This window comes from Meles meles, chromosome 5 (assembly GCF_922984935.1).
Source record: "Meles meles chromosome 5, mMelMel3.1 paternal haplotype, whole genome shotgun sequence".
Lineage (NCBI taxonomy): Eukaryota > Metazoa > Chordata > Mammalia > Carnivora > Mustelidae > Meles > Meles meles.
The window spans coordinates 8069658-8083867 of NC_060070.1; the positions used below are offsets into that span (position 1 = coordinate 8069658).

At 52.2% G+C, this 14210-nt stretch overlaps 1 protein-coding gene across 1 annotated transcript in view; it reads right to left on the reverse strand.

Annotated features, from left to right (window-relative positions):
* IGF2R (insulin like growth factor 2 receptor) overlaps positions 1–14210 on the reverse strand; it is a 97110-nt gene that overhangs the window by 40383 nt on the left and 42517 nt on the right. Inside the window, exons 8-16 of the mRNA XM_046004396.1 lie at positions 13842–14004; positions 13491–13665; positions 12561–12664; positions 7322–7486; positions 4641–4781; positions 3312–3452; positions 1871–2008; positions 1113–1260; positions 417–594 (exon numbers count right to left, since the gene is read on the reverse strand). Of these exons, the coding sequence (XP_045860352.1) occupies positions 417–594; positions 1113–1260; positions 1871–2008; positions 3312–3452; positions 4641–4781; positions 7322–7486; positions 12561–12664; positions 13491–13665; positions 13842–14004 (1353 nt within the window). The remainder of the gene's footprint in view (positions 1–416; positions 595–1112; positions 1261–1870; positions 2009–3311; positions 3453–4640; positions 4782–7321; positions 7487–12560; positions 12665–13490; positions 13666–13841; positions 14005–14210) is intronic.

The window sequence follows — 14210 nt, forward strand, 5'->3', positions numbered from 1 at the left end:
GCCCGACGTGGGACTCGATCCCAGGACCCTGAGATCATGACCTGAGCTGAAGGCAGCGGCTTAACCCACTGAGCCACCCAGGCGCCCTACCCTGGCAAATCTAAAAAGATTAATTAAAATCATAGCAGATGTTGATTGGCCAAGAAACCAGACAAATAATAGCTCTGCTTCCAAATAAAGGGCCCATGACAGGGTCCTGTGTCTGAGGGAGCCAGACACATTGATGGCTTCTCCCCAAGAAAGACCACAGCTCACGCCTCACCTCTGGTTAGAACCTCATTTCATTCCGGAGAAGTCACCAGCCCTGTTCTACCCACTGTTTTCTTGCCCCCTGCCTTTACGAGACCAGCGTTCTCTCCCTCCCGGCTCTCATCGGTGATGGAAGCCCACGCGTGCACACGCCGCACAGCTCCTACCTGATACTCAGGTACACCAACTCCGGCCTCTCGGTCACAGAGGAAGGTGATCAGTGTGGCTCTTGGTGTGTGCTTTTCGTTATTATAGGGCGTGCCATCTTTGTAGTTCAGCTGGATCATGCCATCGTAATAGGACAATTTAGCATTGCTCAGTCCCAAGTTCCAAGCCTTATTACCACTGAAACAAGCAAACAAGCATCTCTCAGGAAGGACGGCAGGGCCAGAAGGGCTGTCATGCTGTGACCCGGAGCAAGGCCACCGCAGTGCAGGGGTGGGGGGCGCGGGGGTAATGTCCGCGACCCAGGGCTACAGGTCACCGGGGTCTGCGGTGGGGCCGAAGGGCAGCCTCACCCCACACCAGGACCCAAGGCCACACTCAGCATAGCTGGTTTAAGGTACAACCCCCTCCCCCGAGCTATTACCACACCGAACAGAGAAACATGTGCGTATCTAACAACTGAGACACGCAAGCTTTGCTGAAGTAAGGTATTATAAACTCCGAGCATGTGTGTGGCCTGCTCCCTTTCCAGGGAATCGAGCTCCTGGCGTCCTCTGCTTTTGAGGCCAGGGCTTCTGAGAGTTGACCGCTCCCTGAAAAGCAATGATGTCAGTGGAGAACACACCTACTCCTGAATAAAACACCTGTCAATAGGAGATATCTAAGGAAAGCCCATAACTAAAAAGGAAGTTACTTGCATTTTTGCTACTTGACAGGCTCCGGAGCCCGGCGGACAGGAACTCAGAGACACCGCACCGCAGACATTTATGTAGAACTCATACTTGTCTGTCTCAACTTTATATGCACCATTTTTCTTTGTGAGAGGTGACAGATCGAAAGAAAACCCTAAGGAAGAGTGAAGAGGACGCCACATGTAAGGTCAGTCAGACCACAGTCGAGAAGCGTGGCCCCAGGCTCACAGCTTCAAAGACAGCCTTCCCAGGAACCGGCCACTGGCAGGGAGCCGCGAAATGGCCAAAGAGATGCTTTCCCTGCAGGCCACCGGAACCACACTGGCGACATCTCCCCTGGAGATGGATTTGCCACCATGCCCGCTTTACCGCATTAACCTAAAACCGGACTCGAGGCCCAAAACCGCCGATGAACAACCAACCAACCAGTCCATGTGAAGCCAGAAGGCCACAACGCAGCGACCTTCTTGAAAAGTCAAAGGCGGGTTTCTAGGCCATTAACTTATGCAAAGAGCCTGTCCAAACAGCATTCGTTCCTTGCGGCCCCACATCCTGCTGTCACTGCACACCGCCCTCTACCAAGCATCGTAGAGGCAGTAGCTTCCTCATTATCTCCACAGACACCAGAACTCCGGTGAAACAGTGTGAGTCTAGTTCTCAAGTGGGGTAGCTCTTAAACTCTCACAGGAAATATTTAAGGAAAGAAAAAAAAAACCTAAGCCATTGGAGCGGGCACCCCACCAAGGTGGTGTGCGGGCACACACCTGCCTGGGAGTCAAAGACCGTGCAGTTCTCGCCCTCCGTCTTGGACAGCACGCAGGCGGCGGCCGTATGCCACTCGAGCTCATAGAAACAGCCATCATCCTCGGAGGTTCTCAACACTGGGGCACTTTCCAGATCACCTGTCAGCGAGGAAGACAAATGTATCACTAATCGGTCCTCAACTAAAAATAGTCCCACAAATACTGGGATTCCGCTGACATGAGGTTCTTAGAGTAGTCAAACCTGTAGAGGCAAGAAAGAAGGGCAGTTGCCAGGGACGGGAGTAGGGAGCTTGTGTTCAGTGAGGACAGAGTGGGAAGATGAGAAAGTTCTGGAGGCAGACGGTGGCGATGGCGGCACGACGCTGGGAATGTGCTTCATGCCACTGAACCGGACGCCCTAGGAGGCCAAACGTTGAATTTCATGTTATGTGCATTTTACTACAGTTTCTTAAAAACAAAAAAATTTGTGTTACGTATATATTACCCACAATTCAAAAAACCCTAAAAAACAAAAAAATAGTTCTAGCCCTTGACCTTCTCCCACAGCTGGGCACTTATCCAAAGAAAATATTTCAACAGGAGGCGGACAGGGGACCTGCAACAGCATAATCGTCAGCACTGGAGACATGCTATTAATCCAACAATAGGGAAAATGGTTAAAAATAGTAAGATCAGGGGTGCCTGAGTGGCTCAGTGGATTAAGGCCTCTGCCTTCGGCTCAGGTCATGATACCAGGGTCCTGGGATCGAGCCCCACATCGGGCTCTCTGCTCCGCGGGGAGCCTGCTTCCTCTCTCTCTCTCTGCCTGCCTCTCTGTCTACTTGTGATCTCTGTCTGTCAAACAAATAAATAAAATCTTTAAAAAAAAAAAAGACCAAACCATTATCAACAAGGAAGTCTCTAAAAATTTTAACTATAACTGCGAAACACAGAAGAGTATTCACAAAATGCCATGTTTTGAGGAACATTGAAAAAAAATTCTGAACATATACAGATTTTGACCCTGTAAAACAATGTAAACCTATAAATAAAGATAAGTGAAGAAGAGCATTGTCTCTAAAGGGTGAGATCACGGACAACATTTTTCAAGCGCTTACGATTTTCCCCCTTTGGAGGAAGTAAAGCAGCCGCACAGCCGCACGGTATCAGTCCCGAGGAAGAGGAAGCCGCACTGAGACCCATAACTCATTTGGAAAATTGCAACATGACGCTCTCGACACCATATGGTTTCTCCATTTCTGGACTGGTCTTGGGTGGGGGCTGGGGGCTCAAATCCACAGACCGCCTCCGTAGGTTCTAGAACTGGAAATGTGAGGTACGAACCCTTTCTGCCTCCCCCTCTCGGCAGCGGCCCGTGAGAAACAGAAATGAAGGGCGCAGTCTCCCCTGGGACAGAAGCCAAGAGCACATGTCACCTCTCCCCTTTCTCAAAAGGGCTCACCTGGCTTACAGATGAGTGTTATGTTAGTCGTTATCTTCTTGTGGCCACAGTCGCTACCGTCGGAATAAGAGAGCTGAAGGTTCCCTTTCTCTTTCGTGGGAGAAGAAACAAACTTGCCTAGACTTTTAAATCCATTCTTATCTAGAAGAAAGGGAAAACAGAAGACATAATTATAAATGATGACGACGTAGAAAAAGAGGTACAAACCCATCAGCCAGGACCCAGCAGGGTCCTGTGACCTCTTCCCTGCCCACCCAGTCTGGCCCCATGGTCGGTAGGTTTTTCTCGAGGGACAGGTTTGGCCAGGCCATGGCAGCCACACGGAGGACACCGAAGCCACCTCTAGGCCCACTGGGACAGAGCAGTAGCGACAAACAACGTCTTGCTCTGTGGGCACGAGAGACAGACAGCAAGCACACGTCGCACCGTCCCAGAAAGTAACACCGTTCCCTGACTTCCAGGGCCGTGGCTCCCCTGAAACACGGGTCTTTTGAAAGCACGGCCAAGAGGCTAGAGTTTGTCCTGGGACCAAAGCAGAAACTAACTGAACCTGTCCAGCAAGCCAGGCAGGTGACTACTTCATTCTCGAGTCAGTTGACTTTTACTATGAAGCCCTGAAACTTTGTCCCCAGTCCTGCTTACACAGAGGCATGGGCGTGCCTGGACCAGCTTCGGGAGACACATCAGCAATTCGGAATACCGGGGTAATTCCCAAAACCCAACCTGGGTTCACAGCTCTTTATCTAATGTTTGTAACAGATTCTGATTACTCCCCCTGCCTCTCATTTTCCAGGTGAGTCTTAAATGGCAGACAACTACCGTGCAAAATGTCTGCGTCAAACCAGGCAGCCTCTGCAGGAAAACCACGGGACTGACAGAATTACAGCAGAAGGAACCCAAGGGGCACAAGTACTCTTCTACGGAGAGTACGATGAGATGCCAGAGCCAGAGCAGCAGTAAAGCTGTTAAAAACTCAAAATCAGTTTCACACAAGTACTGGCGATGTTATTCTCCAAGTTACAAAGGGCAAAGATGACCGAGTAATTCCCAACCTGGCTCCTTCTGTCCCCAGTTACGGGGCAGCTCGCTCAGACAGCTCTGGCCACTCCCTGGCAGCAGAACACTTAGTTTCTAGAGCACACCGAGCGGTTACCTACATGTGAGTCACGAACCTTCTCTCCTTCCCGTCCTGGATACGTGGAACCCAGAGAGGAGAGACTGACAGAAACCACAGGAGGATTCTCTAACGCGCTCCAAACCGGATGCAGTTGAGTTCTACGTGCCTTTGGGAAAACCACTACCGTGAGCCCCGCTCCGAGCACAACTCACCGACAGAGCACACAGCCGCATCTTCAGGGCAGCCTCTGGCCTGGCCTTCCTGCAGCACTCTGTGGCAGATATTAACAAAGAAGTGCTTCTTTTCTGTCTCCCCCTCGCCGCCATCCACAGCTTCCCAGTTCCGTTCCACTTCTGTAATTTTAAAAGAAAAAAAAAATTCTTTTAGCCAAAGGCAATGATTATTTCTCTGTGAGTCACACCATAAATGGTGATTAAGCCAAAGGAAAAGGCCCAAAGCTCACCAAGCATGTAGTCCCTAAACCCCAGTACTCACGTTTCTGGATGCAGCAGACCAAAGGCACAGAAATTCACTGAGCTCCTCAGGCTTCTCTTCATGGGACAGAAACAAAGCACGCCCCAATACCTCCTCAGAAGAGTAGCCTTACCACGAGGTAGGGACAGAGAATGAATCAGCGAAACTCTCCCAAGCACCGAAGTGTGAAATCAGAAATGGAAAAGCAAATCCAGATGGCAACCTGTGCTTTGCACCTGGCCGAGCACCACGCCTTCACTCCCACACCCTCCTCCGACCACCAGGAAGGTCAAAGACGCCTGCCCCCACCAGTAGACCGAGTGCAGGCCATGCTTTGTTTCAGGAAAATAATGAGACACACTGGTCCCTGAGCTCAAACAGCTCGTGATCCAGTCATGTACGAACAGAATCAGAACTCCACAGAAGGTCGAGGGCGTGCGCGCGAGTGGAAAGAGCAGGACCCTGAATCGGAGGCGTCCCACGAGCAGTGGCCAAAGGGACGAATTAGAAACGTGTGTGAAGGGCATACAGAGACTGAGGCACTCCTTTTAGAGACAGGATGCTGGGGTTCAGAAGGGAAAGGCCACCACTCGTCAGGGTAACAGTTACTCTGAAGAGCTACGTGCCAATGTCAACAACCGAGAGGAGCCCACAGGAGGCCGTGCAAAGACAAACAGGGACAAGGCCGGGGGGGAGTGGGGTGAGCTGACAAGCTGTAAGGCAGGAGGACTGTTTGAAGCTGGCAAGGGAGGAGCTCTGAGAGCGACCTCAGCAGTCTGCATGGATCCTGAGGAAACGCCCAGGTCCTGGAGAGCCCAAGGGGGGCACACGTCGGCTGCGTGAGCGCATGTGTCTCTGTATCACTCACCGGCCCCTGTGTGTGTCTGTTCGCGGTGGCGTTTAAACAACAGTGCCGGACCAAGGGCTCTCACAGTCCCACCCAGCTTAGTGAGACAAAGCTGAGGCCCGCAAGAGGCAGACAACTCACTCAGGACCAGGCACAACACCGTGTTCTCTTTCCACCACACGAAGCCGAGCTCTGCACAAACGCGTGTGTACCGGCACTGAACCACGGCATCACTCCCAGCTGACCGGGTGCTGAGTGACTAACGCACAGAGTGCATTTGCTGCCAAGGTAGTTCACCAAACCTGAACATTTAGAGAGGTCTCGTGTCAAAGAGGAGCTCTCCGACACTCCTTACAAGAGAGGAATTCCTCCTTCCACTATCATACCGTCCAGACCAGACGAGGACTCAGAGCGCATGAGTAATCACTCCCACGGCAGGGTAACTCCGTGACTCTAGGCAAGCATTCTACCTCAGATACTATCTCTACAGATGCAATTTGCTTCTACTTACACCTAATCCCAGGGCTGCCAAAAGGGCAAAACTAAAAATGTCCCAACTAGATTCAGCTTCCCTGTTGGGATTCTTAGCACTCGGTCTCTCGACACACACACCCCCACCCCCCATGAAGTTCAAAGGCCTGGGGCAGGGATCGCGCTCTCCAGGACCCGGTCTGGCGCCTGCCACATAGCCTATGCCCCACGACACCTGCAGAGCAAACTACCTCCAGCTCGGCCGGTCTCTACCGTGGAGCCGGGTCTCAGGGACAGCCTTCGTCACCCGGACGCAGCGCAGAACGTGGCATCCAAGGGCTCCCAGCCCGTTCTTTCAGTCCCACAAGCGTCAGAGGCTGCACAGGAAACGCAGACCCCACTTCAGAGACGGGCAAAGAGACGGTAAGACAAAGGATGAAAGCATGGGGGTCAAAATAGAGAGTGACCCCAGCCACATCGGCCTTCACACCAACTGTCCGACCCTTGAAGCCCGACAGGCCGGGGACAAGGTGGAAACACGGCCCACTTGAACCAAGCTGCTGCAGGACTCGAAACTGCCGCTTTGACTGTTTTTAACTGAGATGTAAGTGACATGAACATGGCAGTCATTTCAGGTGGACAACATCGTGATCTGCTGTGTGTGCCGGCTGTGGGATAACCCCACGGTTAGTTACCATCCCCACCACACAGACACAGATGTGTGCGTGCGTGTGCGTGAGGAGAACTTTCAAGATCTCCTCTCAGCAACAAGAACGTGTATCTAAAGTAAAAAACTTTCTCATCACAAAGTTCAAGGCCTGGCACTTGGCACTTTTTACTAAACTAGGGTAAGACTGGCCAGGGCATCCCAATTAGAAGAGTCATGCCAACCTCAAACTCAGGTATTTTACCACCTAATTCAGCGTCGTTCCTCATAATCTGTACAACTGCTGCGTGAAAAGGGGAGGGGGAAGGCCAGGAAACAATTAGCTGACAGTTCAAGAAAAGTAAGATCATTTCCAAAGGTTTTCATGGGGAAAGAGGCAAGCGAAGGTTCCCGTGACCAGGCGGACGGAGCCCCACGGGGTGTGTGGGTCCTACCTGAGTGCCGGGCCAGCGCAGACAGGTCATATCGCTTCTTCCCGTCAGTCACACTGCAGAGGAGATCCTCCTTCTCCTTCACACAGGCATACTTGGTGTCCCACGTGAAGAAGTAGGTGCAGTCCACCTCCCCGGTGAATACAGGCACTCCTTTCCCATCATTAACTGTGCAATTGGAGAAGGGAAAAAACAAGCACTCCGTTATGTGGCCAAAACCTAGTCAGTCCACTAACCACCCGTGCCAGCGGGCAGTGCCAAGCCCCAGACATCGGAGGTGTCAGAGACTGGACAGGCTTCTGTGGAGTCTCAGACAATCCTCGACCCCTCAGTGGCGGGCCTCTGTCCCTTCCACCTTGGTAGGAGGGTCTCGGTAAGCCATCAGGCCGTTCATAACACGTTCGCCGCGGGCATGAAATGGGTGCCTGACAAGGAACATGCAAGCCACCGGGCAGGGCTTGCCACGCACGAACCGTGGTCAGCCCCGAACAGGCTCATGAGGGGCCCCTGTGTCAGACAACAAGAGATTCACCCACAGGTGGACAGAGACCAGAGCTCGAGCTCTAGGAGTGCCGCTGGCTTTATGACGCAATGACGAGCAGGACGAGTTCCCTGAGATTCATCTCTAACCTGAAACGAAAGGGTCACTGGGACAGCCACCCCATCGAAGTGTGCCCAGGCCCACGTGCCCTCCCAAAGCCCGAGGCCCGCCTCTGGACATCCCAGCATCCTCGACCCTCAGGCCTTCATCGGGATCCCATGCTCTGCTCGCCACATGTCCAGAGGGCCCTGATGGCTCAGCTCCGGCCTGAGAGCCAGCGCTTCCTGGGCCCCTGCCCTTACCCACACAGCCTGGCATTCGGCAAACTTTGGTCATTTTTCCCTTACTAGAAACATCCCCCGTCTTTCCAAGCTGGTGGACCGCTGGCACAGAGCTCTGCTGTCCACCCTTGATGGTTTAACAACCCTCCTCTGGGCCTCCTGCATGATTTGCCTTTCTTGAGGTCTGGTGCCCTGAAGTGCACAATGTTCTAAAGGAAAGGGAAATAATATTTTGTACCAAGGGCAAATGATGTTTTGATTGCAACTTCTCTTAAATCTTTAATATTATAAACACCATAATTATACTACCAGCAAGAGCAGCCAGTGTGTACGGAGCACAACCTGAACCAGGCACCGAGCATCGAAGGGCTACGGGGGGGGGGGGGGGGCGGTCAGCATAAAGCGGGCTCAGGGTTGAGGACTTGACAGATCTTGGCATATTTAATCCCATGGCACAGGTACAGCTCTAGCCCCATTTTTATAGATGGCGGGGGGCGGTTAAACAATTTGCGTATGGTTTCCTAGCTAGAAAGCAGAGGAGCCAGGATTCAAACCCAGACAGTCTGGCTCATAACCATAACCACAAGGCAATACTTCCCTACACTACTGTGGGGCTTTTTTTCTTTCCTTTTTTTTTTTTCCTCTCAAACGATGGACTTTAAGCCATTCTTAAGATGCAGCACTCCCAGCTTCCCTTTCGATAACAAAGGGGCCAGCGTCTCCGGTTAGGACCGCGGGGGCCTCCCTCCACTGGCAGTGAACTCTCTCGCAGGTCACCCCGCCCACGTGACTGAGGACAGCTTACTCCTGCTGGGTCTGTCTGGGTTTGCGTCTCACTATCTGGAAAAGATCTGTGTCTCCCACAAACCTGGAGCGTTCACCGCATTTCTCTTTGAGCGGGTGAAGTTGACAAACCATTACATGATACTAGGCCTGGTCTGAGTATCCAGCCCCTCCGGAGCGGATTCTGTATCTGAAATTTACTGAGGAGGGAGCGCCCATTTTCGTCACTGGTGTGCATCTCGACTCGCGTTCCTTTTTCACCGCCCGGTGAACAGCAGAAGAGTGATAAAGCCGGAACTACCTGGCTCAGGGGGAAATGAGTTCCTCCCATGGAACCCAGTCACTCTCCGCCCACAGCATCGAAGCACCTCACGCTTCAGCAAAGACAAAGCTACCCACTCACCCAACTAGTTTAATTCTCCCTCTAGCTGCGCAGCTAGACTGCATTTTCCAGCCTCCCGGCCTCCGAGGTTGGGCTATACCACTTAGTTCTAGCCCATTTTTCTAAAAATGCTGTTCCCATTCTGCAGAATCCTCGGAGGCCAAGTCTACAGACAGCAACACCACGGGATGGGAAGCACAAGACAGGCCCGCGGACCGGAGCCCCGCTGCCAGCACCACCGATGACCTGCCCTGAACTGAAGAAAATAAACCTTTAACGTAGTGAGCCAGTTAAATTTGTGGGTAGCTTCGTACCAGCCTATTCCAATATATCACTCATCCAAAAACAAACAAACAAAAAAAAAAAACAAACCCGATTTCATATCCTTCCCCGACAAGATCCCCAATCGTAGGTATCACATTACAGTGAACCAGACGCTGGCTGCCGAACAAAGGGCTGTGTGTATGTGCACACACGGGCTCGAAGAATGAATGCATGCACCTCTGGGCCTTCAAAACACTGAAGCCCTAGAATCGTGAACATACATAATTCTAGAACATCCAAGTGAAAACTATAAACCACATCATATTACGTAACCAATTAACACCCATTCACATACAAAAATTACATTATTACATTTATCCAAATAAACAAAATCCACCAAGGGATTTTTCTCTAAGAACTCTAAATTTAAGTTTGAACAAAATAATAATGCAGTAACTTTTACAGTACACAGTTTGCTCCAAAATCTGAAGTTGAATCACAGAGCTGGAAGGAGTCGTAAATATTTTATGACCCAACTCCAGCATGAGAGCGGGCTCAAACCCTCTCACAAAACCTCTAACATCTCCCCGTCCAGTCTTCTTGCCACCATCCTAACTCAAACAGCCTAGGAAGACACTGAGTTTCCACATGAGGACATCTCTGTGAACCCTGTCAGGCCGGCGAGAGGCCGAGGTCCCGAGAAGGAGCGGACATGGGGTGGGACGTTCTGATCTATCGGTGCTGACGTAAAGTTTACATGAAGCCAATGTGCCAGAATACTAGCAACTGTGGAATAAAGAGTGGTGAGCATATAAATTTTCACTGTAACGTTCTACTCGTACATTCGAAAACCTTTAGCGATAGAGATAAAGGAAGAAAGATGGCCACCAGCGCTTTCTTCAGCCTCAGCATGTTCCACACAAGTTCTGAGTGCTGGTGCCTCATCCCAGCCATCCCAGACTGTGTACCCTTCTCAATATCCTCCTCACCTGCTGGGATCTATTTAGATCATTATTCTATCTACCCAGCATGCGCAAATGAGATCAGTACGCGCGCAAAGATCTCAGCCAAGTCATTTATAAAAAGCCCAGAAAAGAACAGGGCCAAAAGCGGTAAAGACAAGGTCGGAGGGAGACTTGAACCACAGGAGTCCGCCAACAGTGAAGCAGCTCGGCCAGCAGGGGAGGGGGCGCGCCCAGGGGCCTGGTGGCCTGGGGACACAGCATGAGGAGCAGGGCACATTTCCCAGGCCTGGGGACACAGGGGAAGGGAGGGACTTCAGAGGCTAACCCCTAAAAGCCTGAAGAGGTGAGGAGGACGGAAGAGGGACGGGGAGTCTGGGGAGGGCAGCGGGGCGTCAAACCACACATGAGAAGCGCCCAAACCAGTCATACACCCCCACACACACACACCTCGAGCCCTGGGGACTCCACACTGATTTCTACAGAAAACCCAACTCCTCCACAGGACTTACATGCTTCTCGCCCTCCATTTGAGGGTCATCTTTAGCCACGTTCAGGATCTGAAGCTCTGACCTAGTCACACCTGCCCACATTCAGGCCTTTGCGTGAGCTGCTCCCTCTGCCACAGAGACCAGTCCCCACAGCCACCCGACCTCCATGCCTGGCTTACTGCGACTCGGCCCACGGAGTTCAACGAGCGGCTCCTCCTGTCTCCCAGACAGCCCCGATCAGCTTCTCTGCCCACACCCCAAACCGCTGACTCGCTGCCTCCCTCCCAACAGGGTCCCGGCTGCCGTACTCGCCCGCAGCCCGGGTCCAGCCGGCACGACTCGCCCCTCAGGCTCCGTGCCATCTCTCCCTCTATGCTTCGGGTCTGAGCGCCCAGAAAGTGCGCAGCCTTAATGGTATCCTGGGGCCTCACAGGGTCTAAACAGACGGATAAGGACAAAACGTATATTGAACAAATCCACTCGAACATGGATGTTCCCAAAGCAGATTCCAGGGTGAGACAGGAATGCACGCTCCGGGAACACAAGCAGAGGCGGGGCGGGGGCGCAGGAGTGAAGGACACTTTGATTTAAAGCCTCCCGTCTGCTCTACTCCCAGATCCCTCCTCGCCTGTTGCCGAGCCAATGTCCTAGAGCCTGGTGCGGATCACAGCCTCCCTGACCCCCTTCACCGTCATACAGTTTATGTCGTGTGCAGCTGCCCCTCCCCGAGCTCTGCTGAACCGCACAGGAACCTGCCTCATCATGACTGGCCCTCGGCGGGGTCGTGGGGGTAGGGTGTTCTCTGGAGCCTCCGTGGCGGTGCAGCCCCCCGCAAGCAGGCCGGCTCTGAGTACAAGCTCTGAGCAGAGGCCCAGCCTGCCTGTGCGCACCTGGGGTCCCAGCCTAGAGGCCGACGAGTGTGACAGTCCTCTGATAACTATGGGACCCCGTCACCTCCCTGCAGATGTAGAATGTGCCCGAGGGCGTCACGATACAGACCGCAGCACAGCTTTCTGAAATGCTAGCACCACTGTGACCTCGAGAAAGCCTATCCTCATTGCTCAGAAAAGCCAAACGCTCCACTCCAACTTGCCCTGTGACCTCTTGTGATCCCCCACACCCAGCCTCTGCCATGGGGCCGCTCATTTGCAGAAAGGGTCATCTTGAGCCTCCTTCAGAAAAAGAAGAGCTCTTTAGGGACCGCCCCTAGAGGGTGGGGAGCAAACCCACCCCGCTGACCGGCACACGCTCTGGTGTGAGCCAGAATTCGAGAAAGAAACGCTTTCCCAGCAAGCCCAGGGCTGGGCCCCTTCCCAAAACAAACAGAGAGCAGAGGAAAATGGAAACAGGATGTGTGTGTCACGGGTGGGATGGCGTAGAAGGGGCACTCCTACCCACTCCAACAGAGCAACCTAGTCTGGGGACCAGAGGGGGCCCCGGCCAAAGCAGAACGTCTGCCTGGCCCATCCACACGAGGCTCCCGAGGACACACATGCTCCCGTCACGGCAACGGGAGAGGACGTGCTGCCGGCGCTCACCTGCTGTCTTGTTGCACTCGAAGTTTATGACACTCATCCGCTGGAAGCCGGAGCTGCACTTGTCCCCTCCGGAATAGATCAAGGTGAGGTCCCCATCGGAGTACCTGGATGTTTGCGACACACAGACACAGGGGTGGGGGGAACCGAGAAAGAAGCTCGAGTCGTTACACGTCTCCACATGAAGCCTTTTGCATACCATCCGCCATCAGCACTGACATAAAACAGCAAGCTCCCTGGCCAGCTGGGGGAAAACGTCTAAAGGAAATGAGTTCCAAATGTATGGGCTTGTCGTCCTCCTGCTTCAAAGTAATAGCTGGCGGGCAGAAAGCACTGGAGGTTTTGCTGTGAGCATGAAACTCTTCCACTCATTTTGGATTCTGCGCAAGAGAAATAAGGCCGGAGAAACACACAGTGTGTCTAGCAACGGCCATAAACACGCTCTCACCTGAGCGACCCTGGACAGCACTCATCCGCAGAGAGCTATGTTTTCATAACGCTTTTGTGAAGATGACTACCAACCTACGGGTCACGGGAATTGTACCGAATGCGTTTTCTTAGTTGTTTCAAGCTTTGATGTAACGCTAATGGCATTTCAGATTCTCGAACTGCCAGAGAAAAATCAGAACTCCTCAGAAAAATGTATTTTAAAATACAAAGGCCGAATCAACTCTTAACCTAACTTAATACCTTCCTACAGTGTGATTCCTTACACACAACAGAGGATAAAGCGAACCGTTTTCACAGAAACGGTCTTATGGGGAAGCCAGGATCGGTGACAAACGGCAACTCGCCTACGTCAGACAGGAAGGAATGCCGGATTAACGGACCTGCCGGTTACTTTATGGAAAATGGAAGGAGGAAGGAGACAAGGGGAGTCAGTTACATTTCACAAAAACAGACACAATGCACTTGAAATTACTGTTTACACACCGGAGGGTCTGATTCTGGTATTTTCCGGCTACTTTGATTTGAGAGGGTTCAGCCTTCTTCACTTGGCAAACGGCGGCTTCTCTCTTGCTACAGAACGGTACTTCAACTTCTCCACAGACATTCAAATAAAACATATATTCCTTCCCATCTGAAGTATAATAAGAGGAGGACGGACCTAAAGAAAGGGGAACAGATGAGGAGAGGCTCTGTTACGTCCGCAGGTGCTAGAGCGTCAGGGCAGAACCTTGGGCACACCCGAACCCCTCTTGGAAACACCCACCCAGGGACAGAGGCGAAGGGAGCCCCTTCGCACACGTCTGCCTTCCCGCTTCCTTTCGAAACATCCCTCACCTCTGTCCTGTCGGAGTGGCTGGAGGTCAACGGTGATGTCATGCTGCTCGCTGCTCAGAGAGCAGGTTTTACTCTCCAGATAATCTCTGTGGCACGCGTACTCGGTGATCCACTCGACTTCGTAGCGGCAATTAGATTTTGCTGTGAGCTTGGGAATGGTGCCCTATCAGAACGGTTTGTGAAAGGAGCAAAATTAATGTTTTTAAATGCAGATTTTCCATGCTTCTGAAAAACTCAAAGGTACGTTGTTGGGTTTTTATGTTCTTCCATTCCTGTTTCAGACTGAGAACTGCCTCAACACAGTTCCATCAAGGGCGTATAAACACCCTGTTTACATGAATCGTTCCTGTCTCTGGGAAAGGAGTCACA